We start from the raw sequence: 23,324 nt of genomic DNA, 5'->3' as shown, positions 1-23,324 counted from the left end.
CACTCTAATTCAGGTGACTCCAAGGATGTAGATAAACCCCCAAGTGGCCTCAATGACGCTCAAGAGTACGAGCAACCAGATCACTGCATAGAATATAAATCCTTCCATTCCCCACCAGTTAGTTAGAACTGAAGAATTTTCTTGCATGAGAAAAGAAACATTTTCAAAGAAAAAAACCCATGAAAGTCCAGTTGCCTTTTGGAAAAAGCACCTTTGGGACAACCATGATGTGGATGACTGAGAATCTCCATAGACATTTAACAAAGAAGAATGAAGCCAAAAGGCCCAGCCTTGAGGGGACTCGCAAATTGTGGTTGCAAGCCAGCTTCATCTGGATTTCTGAGTTCAGGAAACAAAAGGAATGGAAGATTCTCCAGGAGATTTGGTGAAATAGCAGTGAAAGTGAAAAGGAACATGTAAGACTAGAAACTTGAATTGGGCTGGTGGCTTTGAGATTTGTAAAGGAGCATTTGTTAGGGGTAGCCACAGGCAAATAGCACACGCACATGTTGCTTTGCAGCCTTAGGACACATGGAGAAAGACTTGAGAAATCAAATTCTGTGAAATTTCTGTCCTTATTTCCTTCCCATTAATTTTATCTTATTCCCCAAATGAATGATCGTGTGATAAAATTACAGGTGGTCCTCACTGAATGACCCAATAATTCAGCAATCATTTGAACTCATGATAACACTGAATGAGGGGTGATGATGTCCTTGAGGTTCCGGCCATTTCAGTGTCCCCATAGTCACGGTGTCACAATCTGGGTGCTCAGTGCTGTGGCTAACTATTATATCACAGCATCCCATAAACAGGTGGTTGCCATTTATGGCATTCTTCGCCAGCTTCCTGCAATCAAGGTCAACAGGGAAGCAGTTGGGAGGTTGCAAATGGTAGTTATTTCTGCCTTTTTAAACATTTGCTATGTGTGACTGTTCTGTCCTCTTGAAGCCTGCTCCTTGGGCCATTCTAACACGTGTGTCTTTTATTATATTTGACAGTTTTATCAATGGAGTCCAGATTGAAAGCACAAAGAGTAGAGATGGGTCTTCCCCACATCACATTAGGATTTTGGGGCGGGGGAAGCTGATGGAGGTAGTTTCAGTAGATAGTTGCTAAAGGCAAAACTTTAGAAAGCCCAACTCTTAATACTATGAATTTCTCTGGTTGGGCAACAGGTGGACTTCCTTTTCCAAAGCAGAAAAAGGATTCCAGTAACTGCTGGAATCTGAGATTGAAACTGTTTTTACAGCACATGAGAAAACATCTCTAATTAAATGGATCATATCCTAATTTACGCATCCTGTCTAAACTGGTTTCTCCATATCAGGTTATATTAAAATAGTTTTGATTGCAATACCCAGAATACCAAACCTGCTCATTTATTAGATTTAAGGATCTCAGCCCTATGAAAAAGATATGATAGTCATTAGGTTATAGAAAAAATTGGCAGAATTCCTGTTTCCTTTATTTGTTTTTCCATATTGCATCAAGTTTTAACATTCTGAAAATAACAGGATATTTATCCAAAGAATTCAGACAGTATTTATTAAGAGGTTCTTTTGGGGAGGGGGTAATTAAAAGCCTGTCTCAAATCAAGATATAACAAATTACACCTAGCAGTTTATTATTTTTACAGCAAAGGTTATGTGGGGTTTAGTTGTCTCCTTTTTCGTCTTCCAAGTTCCCCCTAGTCAGTCTCTGAAAGGACAATGGATACTTCTGGAAGGTTCTCTGGCACAGCTTGTCATCATTTCCCCAGGCTTTAAGGAAAAGTCTTGATTGGTTCCTGAGAGAAATAAACACACAACCGCTATTCTGAAGCCAACACTGGAGCTACGTCTTCAAATAGTGCTTTTAAGATGTGGATTTTCAAAGAGATTCAACTTAAATGGCAGCTCTTCATGGTAGGCCAGTTCAAGAAATAGGCAAAGCAGAGATTCCAGAATGCTCTTCTCTGTAGAAAGGTAGAATAAGAGAATTTTATTTATTTTATGTATCTCACCTTGGTTATTTTTACAAATAAACCCACACTCCTTCCTCCTCCTATTTTCCCCACAACAACAACCCTGTGAGGTGAGTTGGGCTGAGAGAGAGTGACTAGCCTCAAGTTGGCCTATTTAGTATAATGGGAACACAGAGCATCTTAGATGAACTTTTGAGATTCAGATTAAGGCACCAGGCTAAACGTTACCAGACTGTGAGTTCTAATCCTACTTTTCTGGCTTTCATGGCTAAGGTAGGATTAGAACTCACAGTCTCCTGATGTCTAGCCTGGTCCCTTAATCTTAACCTTAAAAGTCCATCTAAGGTGCTCTCTGTTCCCATCTTATACTAAACAAGGTGGAGTTTGTGGAATCCAAATGCAGGATGTAAAATAACTAATCAAGGCTTGCTGCAGTATTTACTGTTAACAGTGCGCACTGGAGAAATTCCCTTCAGAAAACAGTGGGAAAAACTCTTGCAGAGAAAAGGGTGCTGTCAGGCTTGTCCCAGCTTGGACGTTTAGGAAATAAAGGCCCTCAACTCAATTTGTAGCAAAAAGTATACTTTTACTAAAGTCAAGTGGTTACAGTGCAAGAAAAGCTGGATCTGAGTATTCCTGCGCAAAGCCTGCCTTTCCCCCTTCTCCCTGGCCTTCCCCTCTTGACCAATTTATTGTAAGTGTCCAATAATATTCTAATTAGGTGTTTTGGTAACAGCTTTAAGGATTGGCGTGCCTTTGATGTAGTTTCGCATTCCATTCTCACGCTCGTGTCCTTGGATCCACCAATTTGTTCCAGATTGGCACCTCTGGTTCCTGTCATCCTATCATTCCTCCTCCCTACAACCCCATTATCTCTCTTCCCCACATTTTATGGCACCATGCCAGGGAAACAAAATTGGCTGAAGCGATTATGATGGCAGATCTGACAGATTCACTCATATTTATACATTTCAAAATGGAGGGGGATTTATATACATGCATATATATTAGTAAGTAATAACATAACTGATCTCAAGTTACTTCCTGCTCTTCTGTTATCTAGAAAGGACAATGGTCTTAGTTAGAAGAAATATTTGCATCTTGAGATTCAGGGTTGCCTATGTGAATGTTTACCACAGGCATGGGGGGGCTACAAGGACACATTCCTAATATCTCCATTTGTCTATTAAATAGTCCCATTCATCTGAAAACTGATCCCCCTCCCAGGCTGAGTTTCATTCTCATGTTTCCTCTTTCTCAGCACTGTGTAATCTTCTCTGTAATTTACTATTAATGGCTCATTCCTTCTTTCCCTGTGCCCAAGATCTATATTTGTTTATGCTGCGATTTAGAGATCCTCCAGGTTCCTCTTCCACAAAGGTCATTGGCTTGGAGAGCTTCCACTCTGCACAGTGAGGCTGAACCACAAAAGTGCTACTTAAAAATTGTTTGGAATGCCGATGTGATACTACTATTTAGAAAGAAGTCTAGCCCCCTTCTGAAATGATCCGACTTGATCCCAACTGATCCCCATTACTACAACCAAGCATTGGATTCCTACCTCTTCTCTTCTTCCTAGTCTGACGAAACAGAATCACCTTCGGACTTGTCTGCAGAACAAAGAAAAGTGAAATATCAAGGTAAGGTGGACATCTTATCACTAAAGAATCTGAATCTACAAGTTGTCTAGAGATTCTCAGTCATCCAGGTCATGGTTGTCCCAGAGGTGCTTTTTTATGAAGAAGAGCTAAGCTTCTTGGATGAGAAGCGAAATGTCTTCAAAGAAATACAAGAAAGTCCAGTTGCCTCCTGAAAAAGTACATCTAGGGACATCTCGAAGTTGGATTCTGAAGATTCCATAGATTCCATGGTATATTACATATTTATTAAATATATATCAAAATATATTATTGTTCATCACATAGTCAACCAGATGTTTAGACTGGATTTGACATTTTTGGTCCACTTATCCAGGCCTTCTGAAAGAGCTGGGACAGGCAGATATTGTTTGATGGAGTTAAAGGTATCATCGCAGGATGTAAGCCAGGGGCATCAAACTGCCGGCCTGTGGGCCAGTTGTATCACGAGGAGACTGCACCCATCCCAACACTGGCAATGCAAAAAAAGTCACGATACGTCATGACACATCACGTGACGTGGTGAGTTTGACACCTATGATGTAAGCTATTCCAAGAAATTGCTTTTTGCCAATGTCAATGGTGGTCAAGTGGTGGTCCAGATGTTTTGGGAGTATTATTATTATTATTATTATTATTATTATTATTATTATTAGTAGTAGTAGTAGTAGTAGTAGTAGTAGTAGTAGTAGTAGTAGTATCATCATCATTATCATCATCATCACTACTACTACTACTACTACTACTATAGTTGTTGTTAACTTTATATGAGCAACTAAAATATACATAGTGATCTCCTAAAACAGTGGTTCTCAACCTTTTTTTCACCAAGGACCCCCTTTAAATATCCTTTGTGATAATGGACCTCCAAGATTTAACTCAAGATTTAAATCATAACATTTTTTCAAGTCTTTGTGGACCCCCTGTGAACCACAGGTTGAGAAGCACTGTTCTCAGACATAACTAGAGACTTAACTCTTGAGACATTACAAAATTGCCCACTATAAAATCAAAAGAGTATGTTTTAGTTCAGTCTCAGCAAAGGCTGGCAATAAAAACAAGATTTTTAGTGATTGCTGTATGAGTGAGATGGGTGGTCTCTATATTTGATCTAGAAACATAAATAAGATTTAAAAAAATATCTTTTTCATCAACCACTACTCCCCTCCAAAGGCAGAACTAATAGTGGAACTTACGTGGCTCTTCAGTCTTTGAAAAATGGCTCTTTAAAAAGTCACAGTGCTCATTTGCCCTTTCCTGGAATGGCTCAGTATTAAAAAGGAAGAAATTCTGCTCTGTGGCATTATAGAGCGGCCACTCATCCTCGGTGGCCACCAACCCAGCAGGATTCCTATGGAGGAAGAAAAGGATGCTGATGGAAACTAATCAAGGAGAGAACCAACCCAGAAATAAGGATAAATTTCCTGACAGTGAGGACAACTGATCAGAGGAACGGCTTGCCTTCAGAAGCTTTGGATGCTTCATCACTGGAGGTTTCAAAGAAGAGATTGGACAGCCATTTGTCCATAATGGAATAGGGTCTCCTGCTTGAGCAGGAGGTTGGACTAGAAGACCGCCAAGGTCCCTTCCAACTCTGTTATTCTGATGTAGTTCTTTTCCAAATGGATTGGTCTTGACTTGAGAAACTATAATGAAGGGGAACTGTGCTGGATAAATGTAATGCTGAATAGAGCATATAGATCTGTATGTTAGAATGTTTAGCATTTATTGGGTTAACCACAGTCTCCTTAAGAGATGGCTTATGGGTAATGTAGTTTATCTAGTCAGCTATTCCATGTTAACAGGTCAGTAGGAGTTGATCACAGGATATCTGGCTACGTGCCAGTTTGGAATGCCTTTGTCTGAGATAAGCATGAGACCACCACAGGGGACACAGGGTCCCATTCCACGTTAGAAGTTGATATGGAGGAATTATTGATTTCTTACTAAGAAAGATGAACAGATGTACAATATTCAGAAGAAACTACCAAAAAATGTGAGTTCAGCAGTATTCCTGATTAAATGTCTGTTTTATAATAATCTTTGTTTGAGTTATCTGTCTGGTCTTGGATTACAAAAGCATTTTAGTTCAGGATCAGAACAGTAAGAAATCATACTTTTCTGTATATCAGCTTTAAAGCCTTTCTCTCTTCGCTAAAAGTAAAAATTAATATTATTCTCCATATCAAGAAGTAACTGCCTTTTCATCTGTCTGAATTGCTAAAGTTTCATCTGCCTGCTCTCTTCGCTAAAAGTAAAAGTTAGTGTATTTCTTTATGTCCTGCTTGGATGCAGTAAATTGACATGCTTGTTTTCCTCTTCGTTAAACTGAGGAATCAATGTTAGATGGATTGCATCCTTGCAGTAAAAAACAGCTTCAATCTTTGTCTCTGCTCCCTTCGTAAAAGCGAAGAAATACTGACTAACTTTTCTATGCCTTGTTTGATCTAAAAGAGAGATGAAGTGTGCCCCATCCATCTGCTAGCAGGCAAAGTGAAGGACTTGAGAAACTATTCTTCATGTTTGTTCTAAGAATACCAGTTTGCTACTGATTCTGTTGCCAGTCAATGTTTTATAGTAAAGAAATAATGCATGTTTCTCCCTTGCTGAGTAAAAGAGGACAAGAGGTTACTGTCTGTGTTGAAATAGCTTGCTACCAAGAATGCTGATTTCCTCCCGGCCTCACGATTCTGCAAACAGGCTAATTTGTTGCTAAGGGAAGTAATCAGGTTGCCAAGGACAGTAATAAAGAGATCGCTCTTAAATCCAGAAAGAGCAAACAGATCACATAAACAATAGAGGCAAACTCATGACAGTCAGTTTCTTGGCAAGTAAGAAAGACAGCTAATTGATGTTGCATATGAATGTTTGTTTGCATGCCTTGCCCAAAGGATTTCAGAACTTTATTTCCTTTGTCTGCATGTTGCTTAGTTCAATTCACCCCAGAAGGGGCCCCAGTTCTACCAGTCAGCAATAAAGTAATCAATCTCTTCAACTAACCTAGTAACTGGTGGAGCAAAGCTGGCTCCCCCCTTTTTTTCTCTTGGAATTGAAAGAATTTGGATGGGGGCGGGGAGAAAGGCGTCTAGTTTCAGAGGCACAGCCAGCTCCATAGCAAATGCAGTAACACCCTCTAGTGACTAATCTGCACACAACACCTATTCAGAATTTTATCCATGCTGGAAGTACAGCACCTTGGTAACTGATCAGCAAGTAGCAGGCTTGCATCAACCCAAGTTAAGAGCACCCCCTGGAGGTGAAAGAAGGTACTTCACTGAAATTCATAACTATGCAGAATGTGTTTCTGATAGTCAAAGAGCAAGTTCCCTGAATTCATCCAAAGTAACCAACACCCCCTAAAGGGCACAGAGTGAACTTCACCCAAAGTAATCACTCACACAAGCAGTCACCCCTACTGGTGTCTTTGCTGAGGGCAAATTAAGGAGAAGAAAAAGGCAGCAAATTAACCTTGCTTATTATCACAGAGCTGTACTGACCAAGTGGATATTATGGGAGCTAGTGGAGCTCAGTAATTTCCCAAGCAGTCTGCAGCTGGCAACTTAACGACCATGGTGGGGATTTATGGGAGCTAACTGGAATTTCAGTAATTTCCCAGGTGGCCACTAAAGGGCAATGTGGTAGTAAAGAAAGAATTTGGCTGGCCTCTCTTCAAGTGCCCCCTAGTGGTTAAAGGAGGAACTCCACACAAGCCTTTTATTATTTTATTTATTTTATTTTTTGCATTTATATCCCGCCCTTCTCCTTGCGGACTCAGGGCAGCTGACAATGATTAAAATACTAACATATACATCTAATTAAAAATTGATTAAAAAGAAATATTTAGATACGTCAAATTTAAAAGTAATTAAAACCCCTTTAAAATCCCTTAGGCCAGTCCCGCGAGCTGGAACAACCAGCCCTCTAGTGGACAAAAGGTAAACTTCACTGAAGTACCCACGCACACAGGAGAGCGCACCCAGTGGTGCCTCCACCCACAGACAGCACCCTTGTAGCTGATCTGCAAGTAGCGACCCCTAGTGGTCAAAGAGCAAAGTTCATCTAATTCACTTTAAAATAGCTAGGAAGTTTTCTGAACCTGTTCTAGCCATGGCAGAGTATCTCCTAGATTTAGAAGAAGGGGTTCAACCAACTAGCCTAGATGAGACACTCCAACCAGTTGGCCAAGGAGAAATGCTGCAAACAGCTAACCTTGACCTGTACATAGAGGCTGATGCTCAAGCCTCAGTGAGGCCAAAGACGTCCCAGGTTCCCTATGACCTGAGGCAACAAAAAAGGCCTACAGAAGTCATGCGGTCGACCCTGATGGAAACATGGAAGTGGAGATATGAACGCCACGAAAGAGACTGGGAGAAATTACAGAAACTCTACCAAGCACCTATGGAGGAGCTCTTCCCAAAATGTGTGATCTCATTAGAACTGGACAGGGAAGAAGCTTTCCTACGATGGACAAACTCTGAACAACATCTCGAAGAGACTCAGGCGCAATTAGGAAACCCAACAGTCGATAGCATGATGCAAAGCCTGAACAAGGAATGTAAAAAGTCTCTAGAGAGCTTAAAGCAGCTCCCAGAGACCAAGCCTTACACGAAAGACAGACCAATCGAGAGGGCCAAGTCCGAAGTTTCCCGCCATTCGCATGCACCATCCCAGCGATCGCAAGTGGCTCCATTTCATGCCTCTGGCAAAGCCTCATCCTTTTGCCACAACTCACCATGAGCCCAGGCGTATTCCAGCATGTCACAACAATCTCAGATTACTGGCGCCTCCCACCATTCAAAAGCGTCTTCTCTCCATGGCCAAGCATCCCGAGCCTCATGGATAGAGAGCCTTGCCGCCCAATTCGCACAAGCAGCGGTAGAAGAAAAGCGGCAAAGAGAAGAATTGGCCAAAGTGAAGACTGCAGCAGCTCTACGTGTAGCAGAAGTAGAAAGACAGCGGAGGGAAGAAGTAGCCAAAGCTCAAGCTGCGGCAGCCCTACGGGTGGCAGAGGCAGAGCGTCAGCAAAAGTAAGCTCAGGCTGCAGCAGCCCTTCGCGTGGTAGAGGCACAGCATCAGCAAAGGGAAGACATGCAACAGAAAGCAAAAGAGGCAGCCATAAGAGAAGTGGTTCTCCAGAGAGAGCTGGAAGATGCCACATCTACACATAGGTTAGAAGGGCTAGGAAGAGAAAGCCCTCATAACCGTGTGCAAGCCTACGTTGATGACCAGAGCGCGTTTCAACGTGAACAGGTGAGAGCGCTGCAGCTATCCGCAAGCCCCCCAAGACCGAGTAGACAAGGAGAAAAATCTCAATGTCCAGATGTGTCGAACAGCCACAGAGTTGACGTCGCAACATCTAGATCATGAGATCTTCCCACCGTTGCTACACCATTGACCCCAACGAACCATACCACTGATGGCAACCGGATGGGTCCACCTACAGCGGCAACTGCCCCACAGCAAGACCAGCTGCCGCTCGGGGATGAGATTGCAAGAGCTCGAGCCAGATTAGAGTCCCTACTGCGTCAACAGGAGGTAGCATCCCAAGGAAATGCTACCAGACCTGACCACAGAAGAGAATCTCAACCACCAGTTGTGCCAGCCTACCGGGGAGCCAGCAATGCACCACCTGAACGATGTGAAACCCTCCAACAAGTAAGCACACAAGCAGAAGTATTCAGGCCAGACCTTCAAGATTCCTCGTCTGTGCCACTGGAAGTTAACCCCAACAAGACATTTTCTGAAGAAAAATGCCAGCCGTCTGTACCACATTTCCCTGCTCTTGGAAACAATGTTTATGAGGTCCACCCAAAAGCCACCGATCATGCTCCAGATGACCTCAACACCGTACCAACCCAGCCTGAAGGCAAACCCTGCACAGCACCATTGGATCCTCCAACACCCTGGAGAAGGAAGTTGGACTTAGGAGAGTACAAGGCTGGTTTCAAATGCTGTGAGTCTCCGTAAGACATGGCCAAAGCTGGTGAAGCTGAAGGGAAGCATCACCCGAGCAAGAGTGTCAAGTACCCGGAAGCCCTGCATCAAGACTCTGCACAGCTACAACAAGTAGCTTCTACTCCTCCTTCAACCAAGGAGCCCCAGCATGACTCCAAAGAGCGCCCAGAGCCACCCACCAAGGTCAACTGCACTTTAGTGTGTAACAACCCACCATTCCTCAGCGAACCCCCAAGCAAAGAAATGTGCTCTGTACCACAGAGCACAGCGGAGAGGAAAGCCACTGGACTCCGCATCCAGCCGTTAGAAGGGAGCTCACGGTTCCTAAATCCTGAAGCCGAAATCTTGGCTCCATTGAGAGTAGATGCCCCTGACACCTTTGCCTACCACGGAATGGTCAGAGGCCCAACAAGCTCCTCAACTGCCTTTAAGATGGAACCTGAATGGGCCATCTCAGGAACGGTTTGTGTTGATCAACCGCAAACTCCAACCCAGGTAAGCATCTCAAGAACCTCCATTCCCAGAAATTGAAGAGCACCTCACCCAAAACCATGCCAAGAACACTTCATGCTTGTGACAACCAAACCCGTTTTGGAAGCAACAGTGTTCCAGACCTGTGAAAGTCACGATGACTCAGCTTTGTCCATAGTCGACAAACAATCTCTGCAGCTACGCGCATTCTCCCAAAGCACTACACATTGGGACAGGCTGAGTCTGCCAGAACAGAAACAAGACTGGGAGTTGTGGAGTGCACTCCTAAGATGTATTCAAAGCATACAAGTGCAGCACACGTATGTCTCCAGCTCACCTGCCACCGTGCAAAAGAAAGAATTGTACGCTTCCTCAGATGTGTCAACGAAGGTAAATGCAGCCTTAAGATACATCACAGTCTACAGCGGGGAGAGCCACACTTACGTCGTTATGATTGCAACCATAAGATACATCAGAATCTACAGCGGGGAGAGCTGCAGTCTTGGTGTCATCTTTGGAAAAGCCAGACTAACAATACATCGCCACAACGTATCAAGGTTAGAACTCAGTGGTACCATATTGACAGCAAAACTCACCAAGCTGACAACGAAAATGATAGGCCTTGAGCTACAGTCCACCACCTTCTAAGCAGACAGCAAGGTGATGTCAAGCTACATCTGCAAACAAAGCAGACACTTCTACGTCTATGTAGGCAATAGAGTAGAAAAGATTGAAACATCTGTAAGCCCTGAACAATGGCAACATGTGCCAACAGATAAGAACCTTGTGAACCAAGTTAAGTGGTCCAACCTTGCCACACAGTTAACAGAGTTAATCTGGCTAAAAGGTCCTGAGTTCTTGGCTTGTCCAGACAGCCTGATGCCACAGAGACCAAAATGCTATATGCTTCCAGCTCCAGATCAACATGCCAACGCTCAGGCACCCAGTAAATTTCAACCAATCAGTTTCAAACCCTCCTCTAAGCGGAGACACCTGAGATTGGGCATCATATTGATTGTCCTGATCACTTGTCTTAGCATCCCAAGAATTAGCTTTGTAGGAGCCTGCAAGGACTTACAGACTATTGAAGGTATTTGTCATGACCCAGTGATGGACAAATGTCTGAAGGCCAAAAATCACCCTCCCCATGTATCTCACATGGGCAAAGCATGGGAGCACATGATTGGTGTACCCTGCAAAATCATGGACTCTTATGTCGATAAAGACACCCACGCCCACACATGAGGTCCTCACTACCCTCATGACAACAGTAGCAGCCATCGTCAACACTCCACCAGTGGTTCCGGATCCTTCGGTTCCTGAGTATCCTGAGTCTTCTGCTCCTGTTGTTCCTGATTTTCCAGCTCCTGCTGTTCCTGATTTTCCAGCTCCTGTTGTTCCTGATTCTCCAGCTCCTGCTGTTCCTGATTTTCCAGCTCCTGCTGTTCCTGAATTTCCAGCTCCTGCTGTTTCTGAGTTTCCTGTGGTTCCAGCTTCTTCTGTTCCTGAGCATCCTGAGAATCCAGGTTCCTTTGTTCCTGAAAAATTTTGGGTTCCAGTTTTTCTGTTCCAGAAGTTTCTTTGGTTCCAGTTTCTCCTACAGGAAGAAGACCTTGTCTTGCTGAGAGACAAGGATGCATACCAGAACTCTTGGTCCATGGGACTTGTGCACCGGGCCCCACCCAGTTTTGATGGACTAGTTCGTCAAGATGAGGTCCAGATCGTGAAGCCACATGAGTCAGATCGTGACTCAAAGACTCTTGCACCAGACTGATCACCGACCTGGTCCCATTGCTGAAGAAGACCAGACCGGAAGATTGAAATTGTTTGATGTAACACTTGTTTACCTCTGATATAATTGTGCATGTTTTGATATTTATCTTATAGTTGTGCGTGTTTTGATACCATGTTTTGTATATTTTAATCAATAGTCAGTTAGCAATGAGAATTGCATGCCTCAATGCTATGTTTTTTGCTTACTTCAGTTAGTTAGTAGTGGAAATTTATATTTCCCAGTGGGGAGTGTGCTGGATCAATGTAACCCTGAATAGAGCATATAGATCTGTATGTTAGAATGTTTAGTATTTATTGGGTTAAGCGCTGTCTACTTAAGAGATGGCTTATGGGTAATGTAGTTTAGTTAGTCAGCTATCCCATGTTAACAGGTCAGTAGGAGGAGATACCAAGTTGATCACAGGATATCTGGCTACATGCCAGTTTGGAATGCCTTTGTCTGAGATAAGCATGGGACCAACACAGGACAAACAGGGTCCCATTCCACGTTAGAAGTTGATATGGAGGAATTATTGATTTCTTACCTAATAAAGATGAGCAGATGTACAATATTCAGAAGAAACTACCAAGAAACGTGAGTTCAGCAGTATTCCTGATTAAATGTCTGTTTTATAATCATCTTTGTTTGAGTTATCTGTCTGGCTTGGATTAAAAAAGCATCTTAGTTCAGGATCAGAACAGGAACTCCCAAAGAGGACTTTGAGGGAAGAGTGGGGTTTGGCTTGGTGAAATCTCTTGAGTCTCCTCCTTGCTGATCCAAATGCAGGTCAGCTCCTCATAGACTCTTGAAATCTGCCAATCCCAATCCACCACCCCCATTCCTCACACCCTGGGCACCCTCCATCTTGGGAGTTTCCTCTTTATTACTTACTCCCTTGCTAGCCTTTGCTCATTCTTCTAATGGTACAGCAGTGCCTTCTTTCCTACCTCCCTTTTGCCTTCTTTATTCCACTTGTAGAAATAACATACCTGGAATATGTGTAATACCACTGAACACATAAAAGAACGATTACCTATAAGTGACATAATTAAGAATCCTTAAAAATTTCAGGGCTCTTCCCTGTAAGTTCTTGACTTACAACCATTCATTTAACGTCCATTGAAAGTTACAATGGCACTCAAAAGGGTGACTTACAACTGGTCCTTGCACTTACAACTATAGCAGCATTCCCATGGTCATGTGATCAAAATGTGGGTGCTTGGCAACTGGCATGTATTTACAATGGCAGCAGCATCCCAGGGTCATGTGATCACCTTTTGCATCCTTCCCAGTTGACTTTCAACAAGCAAAGTCAGTGGAGGAAGCTCGATTCAATTAACCATATGCAGTGATTTGCTAAATGACTGTGGTAAGAAAGGTCTTAAAATTGGGCATGATTCATTTCACAAGTTACTTAGCAACATAAATTCTGGTCCCAACTCTGGTTGTAAATCGAGAACTGCCTGTATTAACTTAACTTGTAAACATAAGCAAAGTAATAGCGTGTATTTCTTTATGGGTGCATTACTTACATATAAAGTACATTTGTTGAAGGTGGGTGGGGGCTTTCTTTGGATTTAAAATACAAATTTATAGAAATAAAGTGAACCACTTACCCAGTTCTGGCAAATTCTGCCCAGTATTGCATCATCTTACGGCTCAGTCTGGCTTCAGCCTCTGTGTACGTTTGATTGACAGGAAGCACGGATTCAAGGGTCCCAAAAACAAAAGAAATCTCAGCACCATGGAATGCCCCAATCCATTCAGGCCAGACTGACCATGAAGGGCGATGTGCGAATAAATAGGCATATACAGGACTCCCTGTTTTCTGGAAATTTCTTGCAGCTTCAATCAATGGGCATGCAATGATCCAATCTGTATAGAAGTGGGACAGAGCAGAGCGGTATTTTGCTGGGCCCTGATTTCCTTCACTGAACCTCAGGGCAATTGTCTGAACAAAGTCTTCAGTTGCATTTGGCACCAACAGTCCTATCCCTTTCAGAAGCTGCTCCTGATTGATGAGATTGTGGGTGGTGTTAGAGAAAACATAAGTGACAAATGAGGGTCCTTCATCAGAGGTTTTTCCTATGAGAATGGGTTTGACCTGAATTTGCCCCTCCTCCATGAGCTTCTCTGGATCACCAAGCAAAAAATCCCCATCTACGGTTGGCCTGAAGGGAAAATTCAGAAGGAAGCCACCTTTGAACAACATAGATATTTCATGCCGAATAAATTCGGAAACATTTTTTGTTTCCAGGCAATGCAATATGTTGGTATTACTGTCCTCGGAACAACCTAGCAAATGAGCAAATTCCAGTGATAACCGTTTGGCTTCCTCAGGAGACCTCCAAGACCAGAAAGCATTGGCTGTTCCACTCTGGATCACCGCTTGGGCAAAAAGGTCCTGGCTTTTTGACGCAAGAAGATGGAAATTCACAGAAGATCCTCCAGCACTCTCACCAAAAATGGTCACCCGAGAAGGGTCTCCCCCAAAGGCAGCTGCATTCTCTTTTATCCACCTCAGGGCCAGCTGTTGGTCCCATAAACCTAGGTTCCCTGGAGCAGCTTCTGGCAAGTAAAGAAAGCCTAGGGCTCCCAAGCGATAATTGATGGTGACCACAATGACATTCTCAGTGGCAGCTAAGGAGGCCCCATTGAACATGTCCAGAGAAGATGATCCCATTAAATATCCCCCTCCGTGTATCCAGAACAAAACAGGCACTGGTGAAGAAGGTTGTGGGTGCGGCACCCAGATGTTGAGGGAAAGGCAATCTTCTGACAGTGGTGTTTTAGGAGTAAATGTCTCTGCTTCAGGGAAATCCTGGAAAATAAATTGAGGACAGGAATTGCCAAAGCTGGTGGCCTCCAAAGTTTGAGTCCATGGCTGATGTGGAAGAGGTTTCTGGAAGCGCAACTTCCCCAGGGGAGGCTCGGCATAAGGAATGCCTAGATAGGCTGTCACAGATCCAGGGCCAGCCAGGAACTGCTTGCCTTTAATAGGGCCACTGCTGGTTATGACCACTGTGTCCCCATTAGAAGCAGAACTGGAGGCTAATGGAAAGAGGAGGAGGAGGAGGCAGCACCGGAGAGAAGGGCATAGCTGACAAAGCATTGCAACAGTAGGAAGAGTTGATGGACCTGGAAAAAGTTACAACCAATATGAGATTATTCCTCTTACTGTATAAGTCCACCTTATGCTAATTCAGTGGTGGCGAACCTATGGCACGGGTGCCAGAGGCGGCACTCAGAGCCCTCTCTGTGGGCATGCGCACCGTCACCCCAGCCCTAGGCCTTCAGCTGGGTTTTATAAAACCTTTTCGCTTTACGCCTCCACCGCTGTGTGCAAAAAAAAAAAGGTTCAATCAATCAATCAATTTCACCTTCTTGCGAAAAAAAAAAAGTCTTGCAAAGTTGGAATTGATTGATTGAACTTTTTAGTCCCATCCAGTCTGCCATTACCACCGCAGCCACGTCCACCCAATGGGCCACACCCACCCAATGGGCCACGCCCACCCGGCACCCGATGATGCATAAGTGGGTTTTGGGTTGCTGTTTGGGCACTCAGTCTCTAAAAGGTTCGCCATCACTGTTTTAGACCATGTCAAACTGAAACCTAGGATTACAAAGATAAACCTGCACTCTTTTGTGGTTATGTTGTGCAATAAAATTCCTTAGAAAGCCAGTTCCTGTCAGATGGTTGGAAGCATTTATAAAAGAGACCAGCACAGAATACCAACAAACATGACACTGTTTAAAACCTAGAAACATTAAACAAAATTGTAAAGAATCAGAAAAAAATGGAGAGAACGAATCTCTAAAGTCTATAAAACAATGCTTTTCAGTCTTAACAACTTTAAGATGTGTGGACTTCAATTCCCAGAATTCTGCGAGTTGAAGTCCACACCTGTTAAAGTCGCCAAGTTTGAGAAACAGTGTTATAAAAAGTCAGGTACAACTGAAAAGATAAAGAGCAGAATTTCATCCTCTGTCTCTGAACCAGCAACTCAGGATTTCTAATCACCATGGGATTTCCTAAATAAAGCTGATCTGTATTTTCTTTCACAAAAAGGCCAGCCTCAGAAATATTTTTTAGAATAGCTACATTCCCCTAACCTGAGGGGTCCCCAATCCTTGGGCTACAGTCCACTACCGGGCCTTGAACCTTTCAGAACTGGGCCGCGGAAGTGGCAGGCAAGTGCGTGTACATGTGTGCATACCCAATCACATGAGCAGCATGCATGCTTGCCACACATATGGATCCATCCCCTCTCCCCCCTCCCCACTGATCCACAAAGCCAAAATGTTGTGGAACTCTGCCCTAACCGTAATATTTTCCCATCCACACATACTTTCCTTGGCAGGTGCTCTATGCTGGCTAATATAAACATCTCTGTTTATATTAGCCAGCAGAGAGGCAATGCAGTCAGTTGGCAATTCAAACAGTTCTTTTATTGCTCCCAATTTTCCCCAAATGTTCCCACTTTGCTGGCAAGCCTCCAACAAAAGATCACACACACATCCCTTCAGCCAACTCTGCTTGAAAGTAGGTTCAAATACAGGCTGATTAGCATAAGAAAGTAGTCAAGGCCATAGAGATAACAAGGAAGAAAACATAAACTTAACCAGTCGGTTTGAATCCGAGCTTGCCTGAGCAGTTTCCAAAAGAAAGAATCCAAAATACAGTCTGATAGTCAAGGTTTCCAAGTTTCCGAAAAGAAGGCACAGAACAAGAGCAACAACACACAACACTCCAATGAATCAGTGTTGGTCCCAACAAATGCCCCATCCCACAGCATCTCCTTAAATCTCAATCCCTAGGTGTGCCTTGTGGAATGGGGTGGGACGCTCTCCTCCTGAGTAATTGAGCCTGCCTGGGTTGTTCCCTCCTTCTCTCCACTCTCCTTGCTCTAGGATCAGGTGGGGGTGGGCTTTGCTCATCGCCTGAACTCTTGTCTCCCTTGTTCCAATCCTGAAGGTCCCTGGCCTGCCTCAGCCTGCTCTTCCCTACAGTCCTCTGAAGCCACAGACACCTCTCCCTCTGCCTCCATAGGGTCCTGTTCCAGCTCCATTTCCTCCTCAGATTCAGGCTCAGATGGCAGCATGACACTGTGGTTTTTCTGAAGAAGACCTAACTTTATTTGTCCTCAAGCAACAGGATTCTCTGATCCCAAAACCCCACTCTCCTTCTCTATGTCTCAAACTCTAGCAGACATTTCATATTATGGCTGAAGAAACTGTTGTCTCTTTACATATGTTTAGCCTGGAATAGCATTAACTAGCCTAAATAGCCTAAATTAAAAGAAAAAAAGATATTCTAGTCCCTTTCCTAAAAATCATCTTCTAATTATCTGAAAAAAAATATTTTTTTTTAAATTCTGCAGACTTTACTCACTTGTCAGATTCAACAGGACTACTGGTTATTCGAAAGAAGAAAGTTTCAGAGATGACCAGGCTGTATCCTGCTCACAAAAAATGATCATGAAAAGAGCACCTTTATATATTGCACGAAGGTCCATTGACCCACTGGATTCTGCCCACAAAGGGGGAGGAAGCTGCAAATATTGGCAAAAGGCTCCAGGATCAAAGAGATGGAAAAGCAGAGAACTTCCTTCAAATGGGGTGAGAGAACTCTAGAGCAAAGGACAGTCACCATCTCTGGTGTGCAACCTGCAGCCTTGAAAAGAGCCATTACAACATCTGTCCAGATTTCAAAGCAACTAAAGAACCTGAAAGCAAATAACACATCATCGAGGAAATCCACCCAGCTTTCTCACTTGAGATACTACAAGTGATCTGGAGCAATTTATTCTACTTTAAAGGAGAAGACTTGTAGCTAAGGATTGAAATGAGGAGTCCTTGGTGCTCCCTGACCTTGGTTGTTTTCTCTCAGAAAAGTGGCCAATTTGTCAGAGTGCTAGTCACAGGACATTATGAAAACTCTTTAATTTCACAATTTATGCACAGACTTACCATAATTTCAACTGGGAAACTGTGACCATCGTAGACTAAGCCAGGTCCAAAAATTCTAGAGAATTCCTGGAAGCCTGGCACTGTAACAAATCGGCCATCGATAGATACATAAACATCTTCTACCTCCTGTGCAAAAGAGACAATCCTGTTGGGGGGGGGTATTCAATTTTAATTTGGCACCTCTTTCAAACCAGTGGTCCTCTCTGTCCAGAATGTGGACTTTACTGTCTTTAAAAGAGTGACCTTTGTCTTTCAGGTGCAGATGGATTGCTGAATCCTGTCCTGATGAGTTTGTTCTCCTGTGTTGTGCCATGAACTTGTGAAATGATTCTTGTGCAGGTTTGCAACAGAGGGGGAGGGATATCTCCTTCTTTACAATGCTGTCCTTTCAGCAATCCCAAGAAGGTTCCACACCCATTTGCACTCTAATTCAGGTGACTCTTGAGGATATAGATAAATCCCCAAATGGCCTCAATGACCCTCAAGAGAACGAACAACCAGATCACTGCATAGAAAATAAATCCTTCCATTCCCCACCAGTTAGTTAGAACTGAAGAAGTTTCTTGGATGAGAAAAGAAACATTTTCAAAGAAAAAAAACCCATGAAAGTCCAGTTTCCTTTTGGAAAAAGCACCTTTGGGACAACCATGACGTGGAAGCAGTTGGGAGGTAACCACCTGAATCCTCACTTAATGATGGCTCAGTATTCATTTAATAATGGCAAGTGGGAAGTGCCAAAACTGCTGTCACTTAAGTAGGGCAATTGTGTGACGTCATGCTTTATGACTACATTGCTTAGCAACAGAAATTCAGATCCTAATTTCCGTCATTAACTGAGGACCACCTTCCACAGAGCAAGACAATAGGCCTCGTGTCAATAATTCAGATGTAGGGAAAGATTAGAACAGTACGCGGGGTTTACTAACAAAGAAACACACCTTTGAGGTTACATATTTTATTATGCTGCTACACAGGTAGCTATACTGTGTGCAATGCAACATAGACAATAGTGAGCTGCAAAGTATTTTGCACAGAAGTAAATACCTAGCAAGGCCTAAGTTCATGAACCACCACTGATTAAATTAAAGATGGCTGGGGGCTTTTATGCTGTAATGATGTGACTTTCCACAATGGACCACACTCACCTGATTTCTGGTCTTGCTCCTGTTACACAAGTGGGCTCTCAGGTTCCGCTTATGGTCACTCACTCACACACTCACTGGCCTGGAAAACTGCCACACTCGATCCCAAATCAACTAAGCACTGAGGCACAAATGGTCCTTTAAAATACAGAGACCCGGTGCATTTAAAATAACAGCAAACTCTCTCTCTCTCTCTCTCTCTCTCTCTCTCTCTCTCTCTCTCTCTCACACACACACACACACACACACACACACACACACACACACACACACACTTACCTAGCATCCACTACTAGGCTGCCAGGCACTAGCCAAAGGGACAGAAGGCGCCAAGTCTGGGATCCAAAAACGACTCAAAAACTGGCCTGAAATGCAACTGGATGCGAAATTCAACTGGATGCAACTGGTTTCTGATCCTTCCTTAACCCCTCTTTTAATACTGTGATTAAGGCTATGGGGAGATTGCAGGTGGGAAAGTATGCCAGCATCATTGGATGCCGGAAGAGGTGGGGAGGTCCTTTCCTCTTTGATCTGCCCACTCCATGGAGTAATATTTAATTTATATCCAGCCTTTATTTTTATAAACAACTCATATCCAATACAGGTAGTCTTCAACTTACAACCATTTTTTAAGTGACCGTTGAAAATCACAAGGGCACTGCAAAAATAATGACTTAGGACCATTTTTCACGATTACGACTGTTGAAGCATCCCTGTGGTGGTCAAAATTGGGATGCTTAGCAACTGGCATGTATTTATGATGGTTTGTAGTGTCCTGGGGGGGTCATGTGATCACCTTTTGCGACCTTCTGACAAGCAAAGTCAATGGGGAAGCCAAATTCACTTAACAACCGGGTTACTAACTTAACAACTGCAGTGATTCACTTAACAACTGTGGCAAGCAAAGTTGCAAAATGGGGCAAAGCTCACTTAACAACTTGTCCTGCTTAGCATTGGAAATTTGGGGATCAACTGTGGCTGTAAATCGAGGACTACCTGTACTTCTTTCTCCTCCTATTTACCTCACAACCGCTACCCTGTGAGAAAGACTGGCCTAGTTGGGAACTTCTGAGTTTGTATAAAGTTATTTTAAGTGTGCATCACAATAGGAGAAACTCACTAAAGCAGTGAGGGCAAACCTTTTAGAGACGAGTGCCCCAAAACTGCCCCGCCCCTGCCCTCACCCCACCCGCCCTCAGGGCCATCAACGGCCTGCCGCAGATCACCCAGGCAGCCCTGCAGCACCTAGGTGGCTACACCCTCCGCCCGTGCCCCACAGCATCATGTGCTGCCCAGCTGCCATGTGCTTGGCTGCGTGGGCTGCACCCAGGGGTGACTCTCCTCCGGGGGGGGCTGTTGGTGAGGAATGGGCTGCGGGGGGGAGGCGGGGCTGGGGCGACAGTGTGCGTGCCCACAGAGAGGGCTCCGAGTGCCGCCTCTGGCACTCGTGCCACAGGTTCGCCACCACTGCACTAAAGCAATTTGACTGAATTCCCTTTCAGTGATAGAAAGCCTATGTCTATGACAGCCAGAGATAACTAAGAATTTTATTAGCTGTCTGGAATGAAAACTTCTGGATTATTCATCTTTAGCAATTACTACATTTAGCAATAGCAATAGCACTTAGACTTATATACCGCTTCATAGAGATTTACAGCCCTCTCTAAGTGGTTTACAGAGTCAGCCTATTGCCTCAACAATCTGGGTCCCCATTTGCTAGCATTATTCTTTACTTTGCAATAACAAAACTTCTGAGTACAGGAATACATCCAAGATAGTTTATTCTTTTTTTAAAAAAAAAATCGTATTTGTCTGTTTGATTTACACAAAAGATTCCCACTTCCTCTTTACAACCACCCATAAGCCTCTTAGCACAGCTTCCCAAGTATAAAATACAGCACATCCTCTGCAATGTTTGGAGATGCCAAATTTAGGATGAAGAATAAAAACCTGAAGATATTCCCACAACTCCTCAGCTAGTTTTAATTCAATATCTGAATTTCAGATAAAAGAGGTGGAATGAGGAACCTGCTGACTGATCCGTCCATCTGAACAGAGGCTTCAACTGTGCGTTCAGGATTCAGCAAGTTCATCAACACAGGACAGATTGGTGAACAGATTATCTTCAACAATGGTCTCCCTTCCAGGCAGAACAGGAACAAGTGAAATCACAGCATCTTCATGCTGGAGTTACGTTGCTGAGTCCCGTTGAAACATCTGAATATTTGGCACTGGTTGTTTTTTTTAAAAAAAAATGGCAACCCCATGATGGATTATGATATTCCCTTGATATCAGATTGGGCACATCGCCAGATCAAAATAGAGTGATTTGGTGTGCTGAACACATCACGTTAGGGCCAAACTAATCACAATATGGGTTAATGCAATGTGTAAACCCAGCTTCTGCATAGAGATCTGTCTTCATTCACACATGGATAGAAAAACACCTTGAATTACACCTATAAAAACCACACGCCTTATTAGAACAAGGCAGCCTACACATTAGCAGCTTCTATAAAACTAAAATGAAATACTGTCTCTTCTTTCTGCACCCGTTGAGCTGAGAGGGTCAAGCCATTTAAAGAATAAAAATGATAATTGCTTAACGCTTTTTTTTTTTTTTGATATCCTTCTCCAACGAGCTGCACTCTAGATGTAGTGGGCTCCAATTTCTATCATTCCCCAGATAGGTCTCAGGAGGATAGTAGCAAGGGTTTAAATAGTTGGATGATGCCAGGTTGTAGACAGTCTGATACCAGAACTCCCTTGCACCTTGAAGATTCAGTATTCAACCATGCAGGGAACGAATTACACATCCCTTCAGTTTTAATAACTTTGCATCAACAACTCATTGGCCTCAAGTAGTTCCTTTTAGTTTAGTGAGATGGCTTTGCCCCTGCTATTTCTATTTTCCCAAAGCATTTTATTGGACTTCTACCCTATTTCGTGCCAATGTTATCCCAGTTAGGGTGTCACTCCTGCCAGAGAGAGTTGATGAAAGGTGACACTTAAACTGAACCAATGAACTTTTTTTTCTTGTTGTTCCTTTTTGTTAAGTTCCATATCTCTTTTTGGCTGCCAAAGGGATAATAAGGCAGGCATCCCTGTTTTCCTTCTCTCTGTATCTTGTATCCATTTCAAAGTAATGGGAGGAGAGATATTCCCGCCTTTTTGTTTGGTCCACTTCCCAACAAACTTATTCAGAAGAACGTGGAGTGCAAGCCATGTCTTCAGGAACTGTGTTTCTGACGCTTCCAGAAGCGTTTGACGTCTGAATGGCCGGCGGGAGTCACCACCATGAGACGCTTGGCTGGGTTCTCAAAAACGAGGACCCCAAGTTCCTTGGCATGGTTACGGAGCAGCTCAAAGTCCACCTGGGATAAGAACTGGTTGTATAGGACTCCTGTGGGAAAGAGTTGGAAAAAAAAGATGTTCAAGAAGCCATTCAAGGAGAGGTTTCTGGGAAAGTAGGAAGAGATTAGTGAGGAAAAGAGGCAGAGGCAGCAGTATGTGGTAAAAGAGGAATAAAGATGGAAGAAATATACAAAGAATGAGATCCAAACTCGGACCAGGAAGTCTACGAGGCTAAGGCAGTATATTTTGACTTTGGCAAATTTAAGATGTGTGGATTTCAATTCCCAGAATTCCACAGTCAGGCTGTGGAATGCTGGGAGTTGAAGTCCATACATCTTAAAGTTACTAAGGTTGAGAAAAACTAGTCCAGGGGTAGGCAACCTTGATTCTTTTATGACTCGTGGACTTCAACTCCCAGAATTCCTGAGCCAGCCATGCTGAGGGGAAAGAGAGAGATTTCCAAGCTGAACCATGATGGCTCAGGAATTCTGGGAATTGAAGTCCACGAGTCATAAAAGAGCCAAGGTTGCCTACCCCTGAACTAGTCTAAGGCTAAAGAAAGCAGAGATGAAAGTGAGCAAGAACTGGAGTTCTTGCTGATGCCTCTCTGATATACAGGTAGGCCTCGATTTATAACCATTCGTTTAGTAACCATTTGGAGTTACAGCATCACTAAAAAAAGGACTGGTCCTTACACTTATTGCCATCCTGGCATCCCCGTCACATGATCAAAATTCAGGCGCCTGGCAACCGAGCATGTATTTATGAAGTTGCAGCATTTCAGGTTTACATGATCTCCATTCGCAAGCTTCCCAGCAGGCTTCCAACAATGGAAACAGCTGCATTTGCTTAATGACCATATGATTCACTTAACAGCTGTGGTGATTTGCCTTAAACACTGGAGCAAATCAGGTCATAAAATCGAGTGCAGCTCACTTAATAACCACCTTGCTTAGCAATGGAAATTCTGGTCTCAGTTGTGGTCGTAAGTCGAGGACTACGTCTGTATTGGACTAAAGTTAAGATTAATGCCCAGACGGTCCAGCTAATGGCAA

The 23,324-nt window shown here is 43.5% G+C and overlaps 2 protein-coding genes across 2 annotated transcripts in view; both read right to left on the bottom strand.

Annotated features, from left to right (window-relative positions):
- Positions 1 to 3,541: 3,541 nt before the first annotated feature.
- LOC107298151 (cholinesterase-like) lies at positions 3,542 to 14,927 on the bottom strand. The gene is made up of 3 exons (XM_015827515.1): positions 13,420 to 14,927; positions 4,800 to 4,954; positions 3,542 to 3,576 (listed from the first exon to the last, which is right to left on the bottom strand). The coding sequence occupies exons 1-3, from the start codon at positions 14,913 to 14,915 to the stop codon at positions 3,542 to 3,544; spliced, it is 1,686 nt and encodes a 561-aa protein (XP_015683001.1). The 5' UTR covers positions 14,916 to 14,927.
- A 5,793-nt stretch (positions 14,928 to 20,720) lies between these two features.
- The window catches only part of LOC107298146 (general transcription factor IIH subunit 4-like), a 14,727-nt gene continuing 12,123 nt past the window's right edge, over positions 20,721 to 23,324 (bottom strand). The window contains exon 5 of the mRNA XM_015827510.1: positions 20,721 to 22,318. Coding sequence (XP_015682996.1) covers positions 22,146 to 22,318 — 173 coding nt within the window. The 3' untranslated portion in view covers positions 20,721 to 22,145. The remainder of the gene's footprint in view (positions 22,319 to 23,324) is intronic.

The sequence above is a fragment of the Protobothrops mucrosquamatus genome, unplaced genomic scaffold (genome assembly GCF_001527695.2).
Source record: "Protobothrops mucrosquamatus isolate PMUCROS unplaced genomic scaffold, P.Mucros_1.0 scaffold3746, whole genome shotgun sequence".
Taxonomy (NCBI): Eukaryota; Metazoa; Chordata; class Lepidosauria; order Squamata; family Viperidae; genus Protobothrops; species Protobothrops mucrosquamatus.
Note: the sequence above shows the minus strand (reverse complement) of the source record. Positions and strands in the feature narration are given on the sequence as shown.